This window comes from Heterocephalus glaber, unplaced genomic scaffold (genome assembly GCF_053883595.1).
Source record: "Heterocephalus glaber isolate CG9 unplaced genomic scaffold, H.glaber_assembly_v1.0 deba00001497, whole genome shotgun sequence".
NCBI lineage: Eukaryota > Metazoa > Chordata > Mammalia > Rodentia > Bathyergidae > Heterocephalus > Heterocephalus glaber.
In genome coordinates this window covers 38,230,624-38,253,251 of record NW_028258320.1, presented here as the reverse complement: position 1 = coordinate 38,253,251, position 22,628 = coordinate 38,230,624, and the positions used below count along the sequence as shown (strand labels likewise).

At 37.6% G+C, this 22,628-nt stretch overlaps 1 protein-coding gene across 5 annotated transcripts in view; it reads right to left on the bottom strand.

Moving 5' to 3' along the window:
* The window catches only part of Stambpl1 (STAM binding protein like 1), a 46,516-nt gene that overhangs the window by 5,137 nt on the left and 18,751 nt on the right, over positions 1–22,628 (bottom strand). For 2 of the 5 annotated variants that reach the window (XM_004858351.4, XM_004858352.4), the window contains exons 2-8: positions 20,262–20,343; positions 12,669–12,886; positions 9,863–9,938; positions 7,470–7,565; positions 5,160–5,517; positions 3,958–4,082; positions 1,786–1,923 (exon numbers count right to left, since the gene is read on the bottom strand). In XM_004858351.4, coding sequence (XP_004858408.1) covers positions 1,786–1,923; positions 3,958–4,082; positions 5,160–5,517; positions 7,470–7,565; positions 9,863–9,938; positions 12,669–12,886; positions 20,262–20,291 — 1,041 coding nt within the window. In that variant the 5' untranslated portion in view covers positions 20,292–20,343. Of the gene's footprint in view, positions 1–1,785; positions 1,924–3,957; positions 4,083–5,159; positions 5,518–7,469; positions 7,566–9,862; positions 9,939–12,668; positions 12,887–18,160; positions 18,363–20,261; positions 20,344–22,628 lie in introns of those variants that run through there. The other 3 variants (XM_021239123.2, XM_021239124.2, XM_004858354.4) reach the window with 3 other exon arrangements.

Genomic DNA, 22,628 nt, shown 5'->3' with positions numbered 1-22,628 from the left:
ATGGCTTTTAAATGAGCAATTTCCAAGTGAACAGTAACTCCTGTTATTTACTGTTAAGTAAAGCAGATAGATACATGGCAAGGTTTTGCAAACTCCTTATTATAAATAAATTCTTGCATGTGAGAAGTAGATTATACTTCTCAAAGGGTTTTCACATCTGGTATCTTGTTTACTGCTCACATAAATTCAGTGAGGAGAGAGTGCATTCACTGGCCTCATGCAATCAATGATAAAACTTGGAAATGAGGGGAGGAGTCCTGACTAAGGGCACATAGTGATTTACAGGTGGAGCAAAATAAAGTCTCCTCAAGCTTCCTATATTAGTACTAAATACTTGACAAGTGTATGGGGGATGCATGTATGTTGATGCCCCTACCAGTACTTTTCTATAAAATACAAAATGATCACTGATTTTTCAGGGGCTCTCAGAGGTGCCAAGGATGTGCTCTGAAAATCTTCTTGGTCAGCATTCCATGCCAGTGGATGGATTGCACCTACCTGCTCTGATTTGAATGATGATGTTCCCTCCACAATTCATATCAAAGATTAATTTCCAATGCAACAGTATTAAGAAATGTGGCCTTGGGAAGTGAATATTAGCACCTCATAAAACAGCTTGGGATTGAAGGAAGGTGCTTTCTTGCCCTCGCCTTTTACAATATGAGGACAGCATCAAAGCAACACCTTGGAAGCAGAGATCAGCTCTCCCAGATAGCAATTCTAGGGTCTTGCTCTTGGTCTTCCCAGCCCCCAAATACTGTAAGAAAGAATTTCTTTTAAAAAATTACCTAGTCGCAAATATTTTGTTATAGCAGCATAAATGGACTAAGACATTACCCCAGGTCCTGATATATAAGGCTGAATGGAAAAGTTGTCTATTATATGGATTGAATAGGAAAGAGTATCATTACCAATAGCAAGAGTTACAATTTTTCTCAATTTGTAGCCTAGAAAAATAGGCTAAATATCACTGGCATTTTCTCATTTAATATCCTCTATCATATGAAATCACAATAATTATGATCTTTATTTTATGAATGATAAAGCTGATGCTCAGGTTGGTTGAGTGATTTGCCAGTGTTCCTACAGCAAATTCTTAACAAGCTGAGATTTATACAACTATTTGATTTTTAAGCCCCTTTCTGGTCCTATCATGGCCTGGTAGAGGTCAGAACCCAATATTCTTGGCCCTATCCATTTGCCCAAGTCCATGGCTCTTAATACATTAATATATATACCCTTGGGCCATTGGAGTGGTGCTGTGGAATGTATGAACCCTATTTGATATATATGGGGAAAAAATAAGAACCAAAATATATTATGTAAAGGTACAAATTCCCAATCATGAATGTCAGCATATTGTATACCTAAAATGCACCATTAAAATTAATGGAAAACAAAGCTGTTTTAAAGAACAAATTTTGAAGTCATCTAGTTTAGACACATAGAAAAAGGAAAGAGAATATCATAACCATCTATCAAGTCAGTTTTTTAAAAACCTGGCTAACCACACTAGACTATGCAAAATCATCAGAAAAAGTCATCTAACTTTCAAACGTTACACTGTCTTTATCAGCTTGAGGTGGTACCAAAAATGCTTATGATGCTCCTCAAATCCAAATTTGACAGGTTTAGCCACAGCCTAACAATGAAGAAAAAGCTTGAATATGAGGACATGTGTTATACTGGAAAAAATTTAAAGTCTATTGAAATTAAGCTGAATTTCTTGCAGAGGAAAATAACAGACTGCACAAAAATAAAGTGGACTTAAAAGGCCAAACATACATGGATCCATCCCAAAGAGAGGAGACCGTGTTGATCCTGAACACTGAATAATTCCTCTACGTTCTCCACGTCACAATAGTCTGGTCCTGCAGACTGCTTTGGCACGATCACGTGGGTAATAGTAAATTCATTATGTGTCTAGAAAACAATTTTAAAAAGAATAACAGGCACAAGACGAAAGAATCTGAATAGGATATGTGATGCTTTGCTATTGGAGGGCACCCTACCATTTGCACCACCCCGACCCCACCACAATGCAAAACAAAAGTCCCATATATAAAAACAGATTCTCTGTGAAAGACATAGTCTGTTGTTTAGAGCTTGAAACACATTTTCACAGCAGAAAGTATATCATAGATAGCAATTAGCATCCTGAGGGACAAGGAGTCCATGGAAGTTTAGTTAATAAATAATGTCTTCACATATTAGATCTATAACAAAAAGTGAGAACAAAACCAAGGTGGGTTTATCTGGAAGAAAAGATACCACCTACATAATCTGTTGTGTCACTGAGGGGTACCTCTAAGAATTGTGGAGGTTGATGATCATTTTTAAAAAAATTAATCATGTTTTATTTGCCTTAAAGACTTAGGACTTTCTTCTAATAAACTAGGCTTTGCCATAATTTTGACAATGTTTTGACTTTCACAATTACACAAAGAGAAAAGCAAATTACCCCTCTCTGGTAAAAGATAAAGGTTGAAAAGAAGAGGCTCCTGAGGTGGTGATGTGATGCTCTGTCTTCCCTGGCACAGGCTGGCCTCTCCATCCCTACACAGTACCATCCTCTCTAGCAGTAAGGCCATCTGGCAAGTTGGACACTATTGCTTCAGCCGTGATTGCAAACCTTTCTCCCACCCTCCCCAGACAAGGGCAGGTTTCCATGATACCCTGCACTTCCAATGAGAGAACTGAGCCCCACTTCCTCGCTCTTCATAAGCATCTTGTAAGCTTCATGTGGCAGAGACTGGGGCTGTTCCAGGCCACTGGATGCCTAGCAAGGTGCTGGCATATCCAGATATTCATTAAATGTTTGTCTGATGAATGAATAATGAATCAATGAATCCACCAACCAAATTAAATAAAACATATGAGAGGGATGAAGAGGCATCAGGCCCTAAAGGGTGAAAAAGGTGACTAGGGAGGAGATGACAGGTCATTCTGTTCTTGTCACTGGTGGTTTCTTCTCTTGGAGTAAAAATGATGATGAAACACTGAAATTCAGCAGGAGAATGTATGAAAATAAAACATAGTGTTCATACTAAATGTTAAAGCCTGAAAATGTGCCTGGACCCAGAAATATAAACTGATACTTATAAGGGGCTATGAAAGGACACTTCAAAAGACATTCTTCATCTTTATTGCAAGAGGAAATTAAATGGGTCCTCTCTCATTAATCTCCTTCTATTCTGACATTGTCTTCTATCACATACTTCTGGCAACATCTTTCATGAATATGGCCAGTAATTACAGACTTTAGTTTGCTGAAACTATTACTTTAAACTTTAAGAAAACAAGAAAACTCTAATTTCATTCTACATGTATCTGAAAAAGGATGGCAAAGACTTTGTTTCCATTTTTTCCTTTTCTCATATTTTTTTCTTTTCCCTTCTTTCCTTTCCCCTACCCTTCCCACTTCCCTTACTCCTTTAGACCTTTTGGGCAGGGATACAGGGAAAAACTAAGAACCAAGATACATTATGTAAAGGTATAAGATCCAATGATGAGTGTAACTGTATGTATACCTAAAATGTACCAATAAACTTAATTTTTAAAAAAGGATGGCAAGATATCTGCCACAGGTAAGAACAGGTAGAAAGTTAATGATAAGAAAGTGTGTGAGACCAGGAATTGCCGTGAAATTTGATTTAGCAACCAAAGTGAATTTGTAAATCTGAAGACTTGTAATCTACCATTTTTTCTAAACGAAGATTTAATTTATAGCTTGATTCCTTAAAACAAGCTTTGATAGTGCCTCTGAAATTTTACAATTCATTTTCTAGAGACATATTCCATGAACAATGACAGTAGATTTATGAAATTAATGTATGTATAGTAAATTTCATAATATTTACAACTCTTAGCAGGCTTTTTATTCTGCTGTGCTAATCACAAGAAAGCTAATACTATTGAAAGCATCTTGTGCAGAGAGATTGGAATAAAAGACCATACCAGTTTCCCACAGAGTATTCCACAAGTTTCTATTCCTCTTACTGTGTTGGATTCGGCCAGCAGCAAGAATCTGTGGCAAAGATCTCTTGGTAAAACCACACATCTCAATCCTTCAACCACCAAATCTAAGGCACAGAAAAAGGAGAAATCCTATATCCTGTCCTTTAAAATTATTTTTTTGAGTGTAACTGTAGTTATATATACAATTCAAAAATGAAATTACCACCTGTGTAATTTTCTGTATTTTGTTTTAAAATTCTTAAAAACAAACATTGACTAAAAAGAAAATAAATATATGTGTAAATAACTTTATAAACAAAGGGGTAAATTGTAAGCATTTTTACATATTTGTGGCCTGGAACAATTATTTCCATGTATGTGTGTATTTTCTTTTGGTGCACAGCAAATACACCATTGAATGCAGAGGTTGCATAGAATACATTTCGCCTCCTATAAGACACAGAGCAAATATTTTTCATTATATTTACTATGTGTTACTTGTATTCAGTGAAAATTAGTGATCAGCAAGCAAAAGCAAACTTTAGGAAATAACTAGCAGAAAAGTAGTTTATAAAATGGGTGCCTATCATTATTACTCTTTTAAAATAATTAGGCATACATATTCCATCTGATAGTGTCTCCCAGAAGGAATTCTTTATTTGATTCCGGGTACTTGCCAGTACAGTGCTTACAGGGTTAACCAGCACTAATTGGTGGCAGAAATATGTACTCCATTTGGAGGTTAACTATAAATATGCAGGAGATCCTCTCCATTCATGAATAATGCTAAACATATGAGCACAAACACTTTGTGGTTGAGCAAAAGTCTGGACAATTTTTTCTGTATCTTCTTTTCTCTATGCATTAGTGTTTACCTCTAAGATTTATGAGTTTCTTAGTTAAAATACACAGAAGAAAATGAATGCTAGGAATTCTCATTTACAATCTGTATTCAATGAAAAAAGACATTCCCATTTGTTATAGAGTCACTTTATCTTCAGGTGAGTCATGTTTCCTGAATTTCAAAGTTATATATAGTAAAAGCTATAGAACACAGACAAGTTAGTTCTGCCATTCATGCCACTGAATGGAAGAGTCCTACTACAGTTAGTAAGGAAATGAACAGAACCTCGTAGATGCTGCAGGGAGATGGTTCCATTAGAGGACCCTCAGCATCTTGAAAGGTGCATGACATCACTTACTCTGCACAGCACTTAGAGTAGCAGCTGGCTTTAAGGCCCTGTTTACAGGAGGTGAATGGCTAGCATAATTGGTTGCTTCACTTTTGTTAGGTTGATCTGCAAATACATTCAGCAAGGAATTGTTTTGGTGTGCGGAAAAGCAGGAGAGAGCCTTCCCATCAGTCTGCTCCGATAATGCTGGAGTCTCCTGACTTCGCATCTGGCCTCGGGCTAACTCTTGCTTCTTGAGTTGATCTTCGAAAAATAGAAACTGCTCCGTTTCTAGCTGCTGCTGGCGCATCTGAGCAATCCGCTTCCTTTCTGCGTCTATCAGTCTCTGATGCTCCAGTTTTTTGAGAATTTCAGCTTTATATTTGTTCTAAAAAATGCAGTTGCCAGAAGAAAGGGTTAATTTCCAAGGCAAAAACATCAAACTGGGGTTACACACTTTCCACTTTCTAGCAGACAGAGACAGCAGGAGACTGATATGTCCAAAGGAACACTCACGAAACCATGAGGAAAACACGTCACAGTGGAAGTCCCTTAATCTGACTGAGACAGCAGTTCAAAATCCTCTCATTCTTTACCAGAGATAGAGTATGACAATCAGGTTCCTCCCTATTCTCCGTACTTCTAAATAATGGAAAATCAAGGTCAGGGGTGTCTGCTCACCCTGAATAGCCAGAAGATGGAATAAAATGTCTTTCCCCAAGACTGCACTGCCACATCTAGTCACCAGTGGCCACATGTGGCTATACAGACTTAAATTAATAAAAATTAATTTGATGCCTCAATCATACCAGTCACATTTTCAGTACCCAACAGCCACATGTGGCTGCTGGCTACCATACTGGAAAGTGTCAAATAGAACATGTTCATCATCGCAGTAAATTCTGTTGCATAGAGCTGACCCAGAACTTTCAGCATTTGATTTTAAGATTCATTCTCTGCTAGAACTTTAAGGAGGAGGAGAGTCACAAAGAAATAATTCTTAACATGTGTTCTAACTGGTTCTATTAGAATTTATCAGGAATTTTGTTTAAAATGCAGAATCCCAAGCTCCTCAGTCTCAACAAAATATCCAGACATCATTAGATCAGAGAATAAAAAATTTTAATAAGCTTCCCAAATGGTATTGCTGGAAACTAGACTTGGGGAGCTAATGTAAGGTGGAGGTCGTGAAGGGACATAGCTTAGATTCTGCATTACTAACAAGAGTCTGGGGGACAAAGGTACTGCTGATAGCCAGGGCTTACAGGCAGGTCTGTTTATCTGTCCTACGTGTGGCTGCTGCCACTCTACCCTCACAGACTTCTACATAGGACACTAGTGTGCTTGGCAAGGCAATCTGTGTCACTTAAGGCAAAAGGTGGCACAGCTGCTGAGCCTGCCCCCCACCCAGGGATATCCTCCAGCAGAACAATGTCTGCCTTGTTGAGTGTGGACGACCCAAACTAAGCATTGTTCTCCCTTGCTGCTGCTCTCGTTTGCTCTACAAAGTAATTTCTTTCACATTTCAAATCGAATAATTAATATCCAGACTTCTAAGCTCACCCTTCCACCACTTAGTTAAAATATCTTATGCAAACCAGCCTTCTGGCCATGGCCATTGAAAGTCCAGACAGAGGCAATGAAATTAAACTGAAGTAAGGGTCAGGTAGGTGGCAACCTCCCATGTAAACAAACGCACACACAAACACAGAAACCACAACACTTACAAAAATGCAACAACACTTGAGAATTCACATTTTAAACTTGAATATCTTACAGATTAGTCAATCTCTTTTTTCAACACCTGTCTCTTAGACATCATTATCATTTTCACTTTTTATTTCATAACAATCAGAAGTCACCACCCTTTGGTGCTGTGATCACTTTTCATCAGTATGATTAGCTGTTGTTCTATCTATATGTATTGTTCACTATAATACTTAAGAATCAAATTCACATTTCCAAGGCCTACATAATTAGCCACATCAGAAATCATACACTTTTCTCACTACATCCAGTTGCCTCTGTTCATCTAAGAAAAAGTAGCCATTTGGATTAAGATTACATTGGCAAAAAAATGCCCAAAAGTTCTGTTTAAATCTCTGTAGGAAATTTATTTTCTAATGCACTGCTTCATTAGATGTTATAGGGAAATAAAAATACCACATCTTTGGTGCAAGTACTTAACCTGAACATCAACATGAATTTTTTATTGGTTTCACATCACTGCATCTTTAATTTTTAATTTAAATGCATATGACATTTGAAAAACATAAAAATGGAATTCAAAAATATTTGCACAGAAAACAGTCATGAAATAGATGAACCAATTGAACTTACTTTGCTTTGTAAATATTCTTGGTATTCTATGTTATATTTCTTTAAAAGGTCCTTTTTCAATTCATCTGTCCTTGGAAATGCAATCTCCTTCAGTTTCTTTTAAAAAATATAAGTATACATATCAATTCGTGGGTTTTCTGTATATTCTTTCTGATAATCAGCTTAGAAGGAAAAACAGCTGGTACGTTTACTAGAAATTAAGTCATGAATAATCAAAGATGATGACAGAAAAATAAATTTCCCTATTCTAGGGCTCCAAAATATAATTTTTAAAAGGGAAGTTAAAAACAAAAAAGTATCCCCTTGTAAAACCTTTATTGATCCCACTGGTTAGATAAGCTTTTTGTTTAGGCAAGTACTCCATTTTTAGGTAGTAGGTTCAGATATAAATCATATAGCATCAGAGTTACAAGGGAACACTGGAGGATGTGGGGCGATAGGATTCCTAGACAGCAAAACATAAGAAGCAACCATGACACTTCTCATAAAAATACAGATTCTGAAGCTGTTGCTAGATGTACTGCATTAACATCGCTAGAGAAAAGGTCAGATAATCGGCCTCTCAACTTCTTCTGCCATACTTAGTGGCAGGAGAATCTGGGAAACCAGACAGAATCCTATCCCCACTCTGTTTGGAGATGAGGAAACAAAGGCCAGTGGTGAACCTATGGTACATGTGCCACAGCAGGCTGTTATCACTGAAAGCTCTAAAAGGTTTGCCAACACTGGTAGGGAAATTGTTAGTTATCTTACAACTAGCTGGTGGCCCTGCTAGGACCAGAACCCGAGTCTCCTTCCACCAGGCAGGCCCTTCCACCAAAATGTTTGTTCTCTTAATTCTTCCTCATTTATTTATTCATTCACCTATCCATGTATTTAATAAGCATAAACAAGAGAAAGGTAATGCTTTTGGAGAAGTTTGCTCCTGTCAATAAAAACAACACTCAATTGTAGCAAGAGTCACCTTGGCAGCCTATGACCTTTGGTTTCCATACTCTCTGAGGTTGAATGAATGAGAGATCAGAGGAAAAATGTTATACAAAAACAGGATAATGCAACAAGTGTAAACATTTAAATAATGTAAGTGATCTAACATTTTAACAAAATCTATTTCCAGGCAGCCTCCAGCCTCCTAGGACTAGTAGGAGACCCTATATTCCATAACATGGTAAAATATTTACCAATAGTTATCATGCTGTGATTGGCTTTGCATATGTCTCATAAGACCAACACAAACTAAGACAAATGAGAAACACTGTAAATGCTTATTTAAAAGAATGTATTCTCAGCTAGAGATAGTGTAACAAATGCTTATGATGAATAAATGCATTAAAACAATCTCTTTTTTTTCCTTAATAGTATTTCAGGCAGGCCATCCCTCAACACTTACTATGTATAAGCCCAAATTCTCTAACAGGTAAATACAGTCATGCAATATTTAAGGATGAGGATATATTCTGAAAAAAATGTGTCATCCTGGGATTTTTTAATATGAACATCGAGTGCATTTACACAAACTAAGATGCCTATAATGTGACTATTCAATATAATTTAATAGGACCAACACTGAGCATGCGGTCCATGGTTGCCTGAAGCATCATAATGTGGTCCATGACTGTGCTAGAACTCTAGCTTGCCTTAAAAGTTAACACTGGTCCGGCATGGTAATGCATGCCTGTAATCTGAGCTAATTGAGAGACTGAGGTAGGAGGATCAAGTCTGAGTCCACCCTGGAAAACTTAGCAAGATCTTGTCTCAAAAAAGAGGGGTGGACAGGGTGGTTGGGATGTTGCTCAGCACTCCCCAGGTTCAATTCCCAATATCACCACAACAATGATAATAATGATGATGCACAGTATTTTTTTTTGAGACAGGGTCTCACTTTGGAATGCAGATTGGCCTTGAACTCACTATATAGCCCAGGCTGGCCTCAAACTCACAATGGTCCTCTTGCCTCAGCCTCCCCAGTGCTGAGATTAAATGCCTGGGCCAGCACACCCGGCAATGCATAGTTAATTGTCAAATTGTCATTGGGTTCAGGGCTATACAAAAAAATGTAACTAAAACCAGCCAAAATGACTGTTTCAAACAAGTACAGGAAATTATATAACCATCCTCTCAATTTCTGGAAGGAATCGAAATCATTCTTTTTTCACATCATAAGGTGATAGAGGTCATCCTCTTTCTTTTATCCACCACCGTCAATTAGACACCACACACTGGCTCAGTTACAATCACTAAAAGAAATCGAAACATTGTAGCTAATGGAATGAATTTCTTGTGTTCAAATTCTCCAGAGGAAGAGATAGAAGAGGAAAGGAAGGGGTTGGTGAAACAATAATGGATACTGGTGGAGGATTTGCTCCCATAGTGGAGAATCAGTCCCACAATACCTTCATAATGTCCTGCTTTTCTGGTACTGCACATTGCTGGTAATCTCGGTGGCTAGGAAGCTTTTCTACAAACAAGCTAGAGAAAAAGAAAACACATACTCAGTATTATATGACAGCAAAAGCTCAGTGATAGTATCTAATAGGAGAAGGAACATCCTTTTCAAAACTGACATGTTTAATGACATTATTTAACTGATAGTCTTTCCATCTACCTTTTCATTAGAGGTTCGCATGAGTATTATTTTGGCATTACAAGGTAGTTAAGCTTAGCAAACTAGGCATTGAAGCTAACAGGATTAAGGTCAGGATATGTCCTCACTGAACAGGCCAAGTCTTTGGTCTTTCTCAGGTCCTGGGCACTTGATCCCACCAGAGCACCCTCTGATTTCTGTGTGCTGCTGGGAACCAAGAGGATGATGCAAAAACTTCAGAGTTTGGAAAGATCAATGTAAATCCCTTCTCAACCTGGAAAAAGACTCAGATAATTACTGATGAAACTAGCACTACTGGGTATATATCAAAAACTCTTAACTTAAAATGTGTAACTAAAAAAAAGAAATAAAACACAACCAGAACCCCTAATGAATTAATAGATGTTGATTAGGTGTTACTTTTCCACCACCTTTGAGAGAAACAAGATGCAGGAAAGTGAAGGGAAATCCCTGCAAACCAGGTGTATCATTCCCAGGGAAAGTGAAGATACTGCTTCCACACGGAAAAGGAATTCTCTTTTTTATTCACTTATGTATCCCAGCCTGAAGGAGAGTGCCCAGCTGATAGCAAGTACTCAATAAAAATCTAAAAAGTGAATGAATAGCTTTTCCTTGACAGATCAGAATGGGATGTAAATGCTATTTCTGACCAACTATGGAAGACATTATAATGACTGATTCTGTTGTTTTCAACCACATGTACACAATCATCATGTCATTTTGCCTGATGATTAGGCCATGGGGAGAAAGGAATGGCAACATAACTTCCACTTCTCAAATGAGAAAATTAATGCATATACAAGCAGAATAAAAGTTGTTAGCTCTCTCTGACTTCATAAACAATAAAATCACAAATACTAAGAGCAGAAGGAACTTTAGAGATTCTCTTCTATAAGTCTCTCATTTGTAGACAGGGAATTGAGGCCCAGAGACAAGAAGCAAGGCACAGATTATCATACTGCTAATGACATGAGCGAATTCAATCATTCTGAGTACTCAGTAACTGATCGGGGTATGGTGGCTTTTCTCCTTTACTGAACTTATGATTCCACATCAGTGTGAGCAAAACTGGAGCAGAAAGTGAAAAACGTATTATCTGTTGATAGCACAATGCAGAAACAAAATGTTTTGGAAAGTTGTGGCTATCAGTGGTGGGAGATAACTTTCAATTTCATATTTATTGATTAATTTCCAAAAAACAACTGATTTTTCCAGGTAGGATGAAGGTTATCACCCATTCTCTAAATTTCCAAGCTAAAAATTCAAGGTAAATAACTTGGAAATGTATACGTTATATAAACTGCTTTCAATTTTGCCCTTGGTACAGTGACAATGTGGTTTTTAAACTACCTCATTTTTTTCAACTTCTTGACTGCACTCAGGGTAAGCACTCCCCAACTCAAACAGTGAAATTTTAAGTGAAATAATCCAACTACAAAATGAAAAGTACTGTATAATCTCCTTTGTATGTGAAATGTTAAAAAGTCAACCTCAAGAAGCAAGGAGTAGAATGGTGGTACCTACAGGTTGGGGGGATGGGCACGGGATTGGGAAGATGCTGGTCAAAGAACACGGTTTCAGTTCCATAGGTGGAATACATTCAGGAGGGCCTGTGTACCAGTGTACACATAATAAATGTATACTTAAAACCTGCCTACAGAGTAGATTTTAAGTATTCTCACTATTTAAAAAGTGGTGAGTATGTGAGGTAATGGATATGCTAATTAGCTTGATTTAGTCATTCCACAATGTACACATCTATCAAAATATCATAAATATAAATATACATAATTGTCAATTAAAATAAACTAATGAAATTAACCAGTATGTGATTTCAATTAAAACCAAGAAACAGGAAAACTTTTAGTTTAGAGTAAATAATTATTGAGAAGAAAGGATCTCTCTAACCAGTTAAGTTGCTAAACTGGTAAGAAAAGTCTAAATTCCATTTATATTCATTCTTAAGCTATGTTATTAACAAATTCCTAATGGGAAATATGTTATTTCTATATGGCTATTTTGACATAGCCACTTTCATTCAACATTTTGAAAACAGTTTTGTACATAGGATTATTATATAGCCAAATAAATAGTCTTAAAAATAATAAGTATTATATGGATCTGAAGGACTTCCCCCACAATCACATCTTTTCTGTGTTTCCCAATTTGTCCCCAAGTCTCAAATCCCCATTTTAAATTTTAAATGTGTGGGTGACATGTTCCAGCTGCTGTAGGTGGAACTGTAATAGGGCTCCTGCTCTCAGAAAGCTTGCATTCCTGGGAGAACCACCTAACAGAAATTCCACTTGTGCAGAGTGAGATGCCCAGGTTACCGGGCAGGCCTGCTGAGAGTCTCCTCCCCTTCCTGACCTTCCACTCTCTCCTGAGCCCCAAAGAGGTGTCTGGATACCTTCTCATACATTTATTGGGAACTTAAAAACCTGAGCATTTAAAGCTTTGAGAAACAGTACTATTGGTTTGAATACAAAAACTGTTCTGGCACCCCACACTGCCACATGAAAATGTCATGTATTTTTTTTTCTAATTTCTCATTTCAAAGGTCTCTAAAACCAATAAATAAAAAAAAAACTTACGTTATAAATTTATTGTACAAAACAAAAGCATTTTCCAAGTTTCCTTCTTCCAAGTACACAGATGCCATCCTCTCCATTTCTACTCCTGACCTAAAGTAGCGGCGAGGTGTGATGTCTTCATTGATGGTAATATTGCAGCCCAGCTTGCTCAGGGCACGGACTCGCTCTTCTGGGCTCACGGAGACATCTGTATGGTCAGGCATAGCAGCTAACTTTTTCTGCAAAGCACAATTTATATACATGACTACGATAAGAAAAGAATACAACTGATTAACAGATAAATTCATAGCAGTGAATATGCATATTAGGAAAACAGAATGAGCCCAATTAAACAACCTGATGCTCAACCTCAAGCTTCTAGAAAAAGAAGAGCAGGACAAACCCAAAGCTCATGCAAGGGAGGAAATTATAAAGATCAGAGGAGAAATCAATGCAATGGAGACTAAGAGAATGATACAAAAAATCAATGAAGCCAAGAGTTGGTTCTTCAAAAGAATCAACAAAATTGATAAGTACTTAGCCAACCTTATCAGAAAAAGGAAAGAAATGGCCCAAATCCAAGCAATTAGGAATGAAAAGGGTGAAATTACAACAGACCCAGCAGAAATCCAGAGGATCATCAATACCTACTTCCAGAACCTATACGCCAATAAGATGGACAACACAGAAGAAATGGACAGATTCCTAGATACATATTAACTATCAATGTTGAATGAAGAAGACCTAAAAATTGTAAACAACCCAATATCAACCAATGAAATTGAAAATGTAATTAAAAATTTATCAACTAAGAAAAGCCCAGGCCCTGATGACTTCAGTGCTGAATTCTACAAGACATTTAGAGAGGAACTACTGCCACTACTGTTTAATCTCTTCAAAGAAATTGAAAGGGAAGCAATACTCCCAAATTCATTCCTGGAAACAAGCATCAACTTGATCCCCAAAGCAGAGAAACACCCAACTGAAAAAGAGAACTATAGGCCAATCTCACTAATGAACATAGATGCAAAAATCCTTAATAAGATACTGGCAAACAGAATGCAGAAGATCATCAAGAAGATCATACACCCTGATCAAGTGGGATTCATCCCAGGGATGCAGGGATGGTTCAACATACACAAATCAATCAATGTAATGCACTCTATCAATACAGCCAACAACAAAAACCATATGATCATCTCAATAGATGCAGAAAAAGCATTTGACAAAATCCAACATGCATTTATGATAAAAACCCTACAAAAAATTGGAATAGATGATCTCTACCTCAATCTGATAAAAGCCATCTATGAAAAAACAACAGCCAATATCATACTAAATGGTCAAAAATGGAAATCCTTCACACTAAAATCAGGAACAAGACAAGGATGTCCACTATCACCACTCTTGTTCAATATAGTTTTGGAAACATTAGCCATGGCAATTAGACAAGAGAAAGAAATAAAAGGAATAAAGATAGGAAATGAAGAAGTCAAATTGTCATTCTTTGCAGATGACATGATACTGTATACAGAAGACCCCAAGAACTCCACCAAAAGTCTTCTAGACTTAATAACCAAATTCAGTCAAGTAGCTGGTTACAAGGTCAACACACAAAAATCAATAGCTTTCCTCTACACAAATGACAGACTCACTGAGAGAGAAATAGGGCAAATAATTCCTTTCACAATAGCATCCAAAAAACCGAAATACCTAGGAATCATCCTAACGAAAGAAATCAAAGACCTCTTCTCTGAAAACTATGGCACTCTGAAAAGAGATATTGAAGATGATATCAGAAAATGGACAGACATCCCCTGCTCCTGGGTAGGAAGGATTAATATAGTGAAAATGGCCATACTTCCAAAACTGCTATATAGATTCAATGCAATTCCAATTGAGATCCCAGCAGCATACTTCACGGACCTTGAGAAAACAATCCAAAAATTCATTTGGAACAAGAAGAGACCCAGAATAGCAAAAGCAATTCTAAGTAACAGAGACATGGCAGGGGGTATCACAATCCCCAACCTGCAACCATATTACAAAGCTACTGTGATAAAAACAGCATGGTACTGGCAAAGAAAAAGACCTGAGGACCAGTGGAAGAGATTAGAAGATACAGAAACAACGCCAGATACACTCAGCCATCTCATCTTCGATAAAGGAGCCAAACACCCTCACTGGAGGAAAGATAGCCTCTTTAATAAATGGTGCTGGAAAAATTGGGTTTCAACTTGCCAAAGATTAAAACGAGATCTATATCTCTCACCATGCACTAAACTAAAATCAAAATGGATTAAAGATCTCAATATTAAAATAGAAATGGTGAACCAGTTGGAACAGAGGTTAGGTAGAACCCTTGAAGACATCGGTGTTGGAAAAGATTTTATGAACAAAACCTCAGTTGCCCATGAACTAGCACAAAGAATCAGCAATTGTGATCTCTTCTTATTACAAAGCTGCACTGCAAGAGTAACTACCAGCTGTGTGAAGAGACAACCCACAATGTGGGAAAAAATCTTCACCTGCTCTTCCTCAGACAAAGGTCTACTATCTCGAATCTATAAAGAATTTAAAAAGATCAGACCTCCCAAATTTAAAGACCCAATCCGAAAATGGGCATCTGAAATGAACAGACATTTCTCAGACAAGGAAGTAGAAATAGCAAATAAATACATGAAAAAATGTTCAACATCACTGGTCATTTGAGAGATACAAATGGAAGCAATGCTGAAATTCCACCTCACCCCAGAAAGAATGGCTGCTATTATGAAATCAACCAATAAGAAATGCTGGCAGGGCTATGAGGAAAGAGGAACCCTGCTCCACTGCTGGTGGGAGTGTAGACTGGTGCAACCACTGTGGAAATCAGTATGGAGATACCTCAAAGAACTAGGACTGGAAGTCCCATTTGACCCTGCTATTCCACTGTTGGGGATCTTCCCCAAAGAATTAAAAGAATCATACCACAGTGATCTATGTGCACTCATGTTCATAGGAGCACACTTTGTGATAGCTAAAACTTGGAAACAGCCCAAATGCCCATCAACTGGAGACTGGATAAAGAAAATGTGGTATTTTTATAAAACGGAGTACTACTCAGCCATAAAAAATGAGAAATTAGAGACATTTATAGCTAAGTGGATGCACATGGAGGCGATACTCTTAAGTGAAATAAATAGGGCACACATGTATAAATAAAGAATAGTTTCTCTGGTGTGAGAAACTGAAAGTGTAAATAAGGACTAAAATGTATAATAGGTAATGTGAAATAGGAAGAAAAGGGGCAAAGGGGAAGGAAGTGGGAGGGATAGGGGAAAGGAAAGAAGGGTATGGAATTAATATGAGAAAGTGGAAAAATAGGAACAAAATCTTTGTAAATAGGGAGGAATTGAGGGATTGAAGGGAGGGCAGGGGAAGGGAGAAAAAATAAGAACCAAGAGAGATTACGTAAAGGTGCAAAAATTGCTTCTCGGCCTTTTGGCTAAGATCAAGTGTAAAGGTGCAAATTTCCAATGATGAATGTCATTATATTGTATATCTAAAATGTACCAATAATTAGAATGAATAACCGATAATGCATAATAGGAAGAAAAGGTCCAAAGGGGTAGGGGTAGTGGGAGGGGGCAGGGGAAAGGAAAGAAGGGAAAGGAAAAATGACGAGAAATGGAAAAAATGGAAATAAAGTCTTTTAAATAGGGAAGGGTGGAGGGGGTGAAGGGAGGGCTAGGAATGGGGAAAAAATAAGAACCAAGATGCATCATGTAAAGGTACAAGTTCCCAATGAGAAATGTAATTGTGTTGTATACCTAAAATGTACAAATAAAAGAATTTAAGAAAAAAAAATTATTGTATACTTAAAATGTACCAATAAAAGAACTGAAGGAAAAAAAAAAAAGGCAGTGCTTCAGAAAAAAAAAGTCAGGAATTTTTTTTAGTAAGAGTCCAATAGCAAGTATTTCATCGTCTATGTCACGATTTGAATTCAATGCTCCTGATGGGAAAGCAGCCATAAACAAACGTAGATACAAGGCTGGCTGTGGTCCAAGCAATAACTTTATTCCTGAGCCACAGTTTGTTTTCTCCTGGTTTAGACTAATGTATCTCAAAGTATGGTCCACGCAACAGCACCATGAGCAACAATTGGGCCTTTTATAAAAATGCAAATTCCTAACTGGCCCCACTTCAGGGTCTCTAGAGGTGGCATGGAGAATTGATGCTGTAAATAGTGCTCCCAGAGGTACTGATGTTTGTGCCATTTTTAGACCACTCTGCCAGGATTTGACCTCTTAGTTGACCCAGAGCCAAGTTCGTTTCCTGAGGCCTCCTTATTAGTTACATGTAGAGTGTATGTTTGACCAAAGTATGAACAGAACACTTGACTAAGGGGTATATAAAGCTATGAAAAAAAATCAAGGTAGACATAATTTTAGTTTGGCATGAATTACTGAATTGAGTACAGGGTATAGCAGATGAGATGTTTCAAGTTTTTCCAGGGCCATCTGATCTATATTTATGGTAATTTTATACCAAATAGAAACCCAGGGATTTAAAATGACTCCTGTTCCTAAAGGTTTAATATATAACCAGAGAGCCACAAATATGTTTCTCAAAGTTTCAGTTAGTCAGAAACAGGCCATGCCTCTTGCACCTGTTTTCGCTCTTTTGACCTGGCCTGGCACAATGTGAGACAGACTTCCATTCAGTTTTTTCCTAGAAGCACCAGAGTTTGGGCTTCCTCTCCCTGAGGGTCTAAAGCTATCCCCTATGTAGGAAAACCAAGTCAATTTAAGGCAGAGACATAAAAGATATAGTCTCGTACATTCTCCAGGGGAGAGCAGTTTCTGGTCCAAGTCACCAGGAATAAGGCCTGCATTCAATTTTGATCCTTATCTAGTGAGAACTTCTGATGTGTTCTCATTTGGTCAAAATTCTGAAAGTACAGAGGAACAACTGGTAGCAACATCAGCGCTCAGGCCATTCCTATGTAACTTCATGTCAAGTTAAAACATACTTCCTTTATTAGAAAACAAGTACCAACATATAGACAGGGGAAATTAGTTCTAGTGTTCTAAAGTACCACAGAGGGGCTGGGAAAGTAGCTCAGTGTGAGATCACGGGTTTAATCATCAGCACTGCAAAAGAAAAGGAAAGAAAAGAAGAAAGTAACAAACGAACTGTAGAGTAACCACGGACTATGATTTATTGAATATTTCAAAACAACTAGAAAAGTTTCTGACATATAGAAATGATAAGTGTGCAAGGAGATAGAACTAATTACCCAGATTTTATCATTAGTTGTTGTATACATGTATCAAGTTATCATACTGTACCCTAAAATATATAACATTTTATGTCAATTTTTAAAAGTTTAGGCCTTTCTAAAAATATATTTGCTTTGATTCCTACCCTATTGTCTTATCCTTCTAGTTCTCTGAAGGACTTTCTTGGGTTTTATCTTTTGCATTGTTTTGTTTTGTTTTGCTGGTACCACGGATTGAATTCAGTACCTTTGCACTGAGCTAGATCCCTATTCCTTTTTGTCATTTTTCATTTTGAGACAGGGTCTTATTAGGTCCCTAAGTAGTCCAGGTGGAACTTGAACTTGTGATCTTCCTGCCTCAGCCTCCCAGAGTAAGGGAATTGCAGGCAAACACCACCATGCTCAGCTTGAAGGATTCCACAATTTCAGAAAAGCTATTGTAGGCTTCCCTGCAGAGTGGAGAAGAGGAGATTATGAACTTGAGCCTCAGTCTTGATTACTGAGTATTTTCCAACTGAGATGTCTCTAACAGTCCAACATTCCAACCACTTTTCCCTAATCACATTCACCTGTAATATTCAACAGCACGAAATGACAGTATTGTTACTAAACCACAGATAATTGCCTTAATGACAGTAAATGACTGGAAAATACCCCATGGAAATTACAGCATCTTCTAAAGAGGCCTCCAGCCTCCCACATGCACAACAGTAATTTGCCCTATTTTACTAATGTGCAGTCTACATTGAATCACAATTATTTTTGTACAAGTATTTCCCACCCCTCATGAACTTGTTGGAGTTTTAAGAGAAGTAATTCTTCATTCATCTCTGCTCCCAAACATATTCCTTGAAATAGAGTTGATAATCCCTAAGTGCATCAAATAAAAGAGGGAAAATGGAGCTGAGGGATGGGTCAGTGGTAGGCCTTGCAGGAACAAGTTCCTGGGTTCAATCCTCAACAGCAGAATGAAAAAAAGAAAGAAGAGAAGGAGAAAAAAAAGGGAGTAACCAGACTATAATCAGATTATTTTTTAGCCTAGAAGATAAAAAAACAAGATTTTTTTTCTTTACTAAATGCTGTTATCCTTCCTAAATTTAAAATTAATTTCAGAGATAAGCTGGGAAATAAGCAAAAGTCTTCCTTAATCTAGATTTTATTTTTTTGTGAGCTTCTTAGATGAAAACATAAAATTTCTGATGAAAAAGCCTTAGCATTCATTTTCACAGTGATAAATACAATAAAATTTTAATTATTCCTATTTAATGTTCTGGCAAAAACATGTAAGACACCCTATATGGATAACTCCTTCTTCTGTAGAGGCAGAAGTGGGGCATTCTTTCTTATTCCACAGTGGAACGACAACATGGGGTCAGAAAGGTAGTATATTCCTCCAAGTCCCTACCTATCAAACATATTACGAATACAAGTAAGCTCCTGTAAAGGACTTTCCTGGTCGAGAAAAAACATTAGGTCACAATCTATTTCAGTTCAAGACCAGCCTTCTATTTCCCCTTTGTGTATGTAGAGTATTTGTTATAGTGTTGCTCAAAGGAATGTCCCTTTGTGATGGGAGAAGGAGGGTCATCAGGAGCAGGTAAATGGCGGCTTCCGTTTATCAAGCCACCATGGTAGGCTGGGAACGTGAAAATATCATCTCCAATTGTCATAAGGAACAAGGTACCAAATCAGGGCACCAGCAATTACATAATGTGCCTATATTCACACTGGAAGACCAATCTAGGACACAGAGTAGTAAGTCCACATGATGTCAAAGCCCCTCTTATTTCTTCCCCAGCACATTCCTTTTCTGAGATGTAGCTAGAGAAAGTGTACATCCCCTATTGCTTAAGATGTAGCCAGGCAAAGTGTGAACAGCATGGGCAGGAAGGGAAAAACTAAGAACAAGTTTCAAGTATGCAGCCACTGATACAAGCACTGCAAAGCAACATCTAGATGTGAGATGCATAATGCTTTCCTTAGTAGGAGACAATATAAGTCTCTAGTTCTTATCCATGAAAACCTGAGGTACAGGAAAGTTAGTACCTGCTGTGATGTCAGCTAGGAAATTCTCTCCAGTGTTTTTCCAAAGGACCACTCTCTCAGAATCTAGCTAGACAAACTAAAATTTCACACTTTGCGGGGGGGTGTTATTTTTAAATCTCGTGAAGATGGCTTTATTAGTCACTTCCTCAAAGGAGAGGACCACACAGATCAATTTTTTTAAAAACCTACAAACAAATGCTAAACTTCTGCAAGTACTTGTGATTCATTGCACATTTCATCTACTTCTGTTCTTCTTTTTGGGCTTTCCAAGCATATGGAAAATACCAGCTGGTGTGACCTACCAGAGAGTTCACAGTAAATGGCTGCTCCATGCTGTCCTTCTACCAAAGGAAGTTGTTAACTGTCTCTTCTCAATCACCTCATCTGTTTCAAAGACAAAAATCAAAGCTAAGATTATTTGTTGAGAACCCAAGTCTCAAATCCCAAACCCCATGTTCAAAGAACATAAACACACTGAAGTAACTTACATAACTCGAGTGTTTAGAAAGGCTTTTGGAAATCTATTCCAGAAAACATAATACCATGGGTTGTTAGGGTTTCTTGAAGTTGACCTTTAAAAATAGAGGTGTGAAGGGAATTCATATTTAAAGATTTGCTGAGTATTCTTTTATTTATAACTCTAAGCAAAGCTATAAAGTAGTAGTTTCACTTTTTTCAAAGGGAGAAAAAAAAGCATCATGTTTAAAAGCAAGAACGCCGGGACCATGGACTACTTGGAGCCAGGATGAGTTTAAACTGAGCCTTGGATCTGTGGTAGGCAAAATTCTAATGGGCCTATGATACCTGCACATTGGCATCTGTAGGTTTGTGTAATTCACTCCTCTTGGTTGTAGATAAGACTTGTACTTGGCTTCTAACTGATAATACATGGCAAAGGTGACAGGGTATTACTCCCATGATTAGGTTACATTATGTTTCAAAGGTAAAGTGATATTGCAAACATATAAGGCCATTTATCAGCTGATGTGAAATTAATCCAAAAGGAGGTAATCCTGGGTGCTCCTGACCTAAAGAGGTGAGAATTTTAAAGAAAGGAGATGCTCTTCTGCTGGCCTTGAAGATCCATGAGTTCTGCTGCTATAAGAAAATCAACTCTTCCAGTAACCACATGAACTTCAAACAGAAGCTCATACTTTCTGAAACAAAGTAAGCTGTGCCCAAGATGACTGACACACAAAGAAGTGAGACAACAAGTGTAGGTTGTCTTAAGTCATTGAGTTCATGAAAATGTGTAAAGGAAATAGAAAACCAATATGCTAGCTGTATGACCACAGGTAAGTTACACATCCTTTCTGTGCATCTGAAAAATGGAGAAGTAAAGTACCCATGTCATATGACTTAGCATATAAAGTTCTTAGAATAGTTCCCAGTATAGTCAATATTTTATAAGCGTTAGCTATTATTAGAATCTTTATTTTATAGATGAGGAAATTGCAGCTCAAAACAAGTGCCTGAGTTCAAATATTAACTCAATGTATGTATGTTGGTCCTTTCCTTTTTATGCTAATGTAGGTCACATACTGCATTATCACTTTCTACTTCTAGCTTTCTTGTGTTCCTTATACTTCACTGTAATCACTTAGGTGACTTTGGATACCTCTTCACTAAGTTCTTCATTTAGGAAACAGAGGAGGAGCTATATTCTCCTTAGTTATAACATTCTGTGACTCCAGAATTCTCAGAAATAGATCAGTCAATTCCTCCCTGCTATTTTCTGGCCCAAATCCATGGCTGAGAACCTCTTCAAGGAGGTCACCCTGTCTCCAGGTGTTCTAGTCTTTCTTATTGTCTCCGGCCTTCCCTGGAATAAAAACTCCAAGCCTGCAGGTTACAAAAATACCCAAGAAAGAAATGATCACTGAGAGAGTCACAGTTACAGCATGAGTTTGAAAATTTAGGCACCATTGAATATGGACAATACCAACTGGGGAATTACTGCTTTTCAGCTAGAAGAAATAAACTGGGGGGTGGGGGGGGGGGAGTTAAAGAGACAAGCAAAGTCTTATGGGAATCAGGAAGGAGTCAGAAACAGAAACAAGGAAATACTGGTCAATGGATGATTTTGGCCTTCTAAAGGGTAGAATTATTTCCTTTAAAAGCTACTCAGAGCCAAGCATAGTGGAGCACATCTGTAATTCCAGCACTCTGTGAGGTTGAGGCAGCCAGATCACAAATTCGAGCCCGGCCTGGGCAACTTAAGGACTTAGTGAGACCCTATTTTAAAATAAAAAATAAAAAAGCAGGAGTGGCTACAGATGTAGCTCAGTGAGAGTGTTCAATTCTTAGTACAAAAAAAAAAAAAAAAAAAAAGTTACTCAGGACCCTAAACAGAAAATAATTTTAAAAGTTGGAAAAATGATAAAATCATATAACCTAAGACCTATTTCAAATGCAGATTTGTGGGATCCACCCACCAGGATTCTGAGTCCATCTATTTTAAGCCCAGTAATAGGTACTGTTTTTTAGAACATGGCCCAGGGATTCTGACACATGAGGCCTCCAAAGCAGTATTTTGAGAGGCATTGCATGTGACAATGTGTCAAGGTGGATTCTTAGTTTCAGACAAAAGCACTGACTTTTGAATTCATGGAAAGATAATGGGAGGATTACATATTTTCAGGAGGGCCAGAGAAACCTGGCTTTTGGGC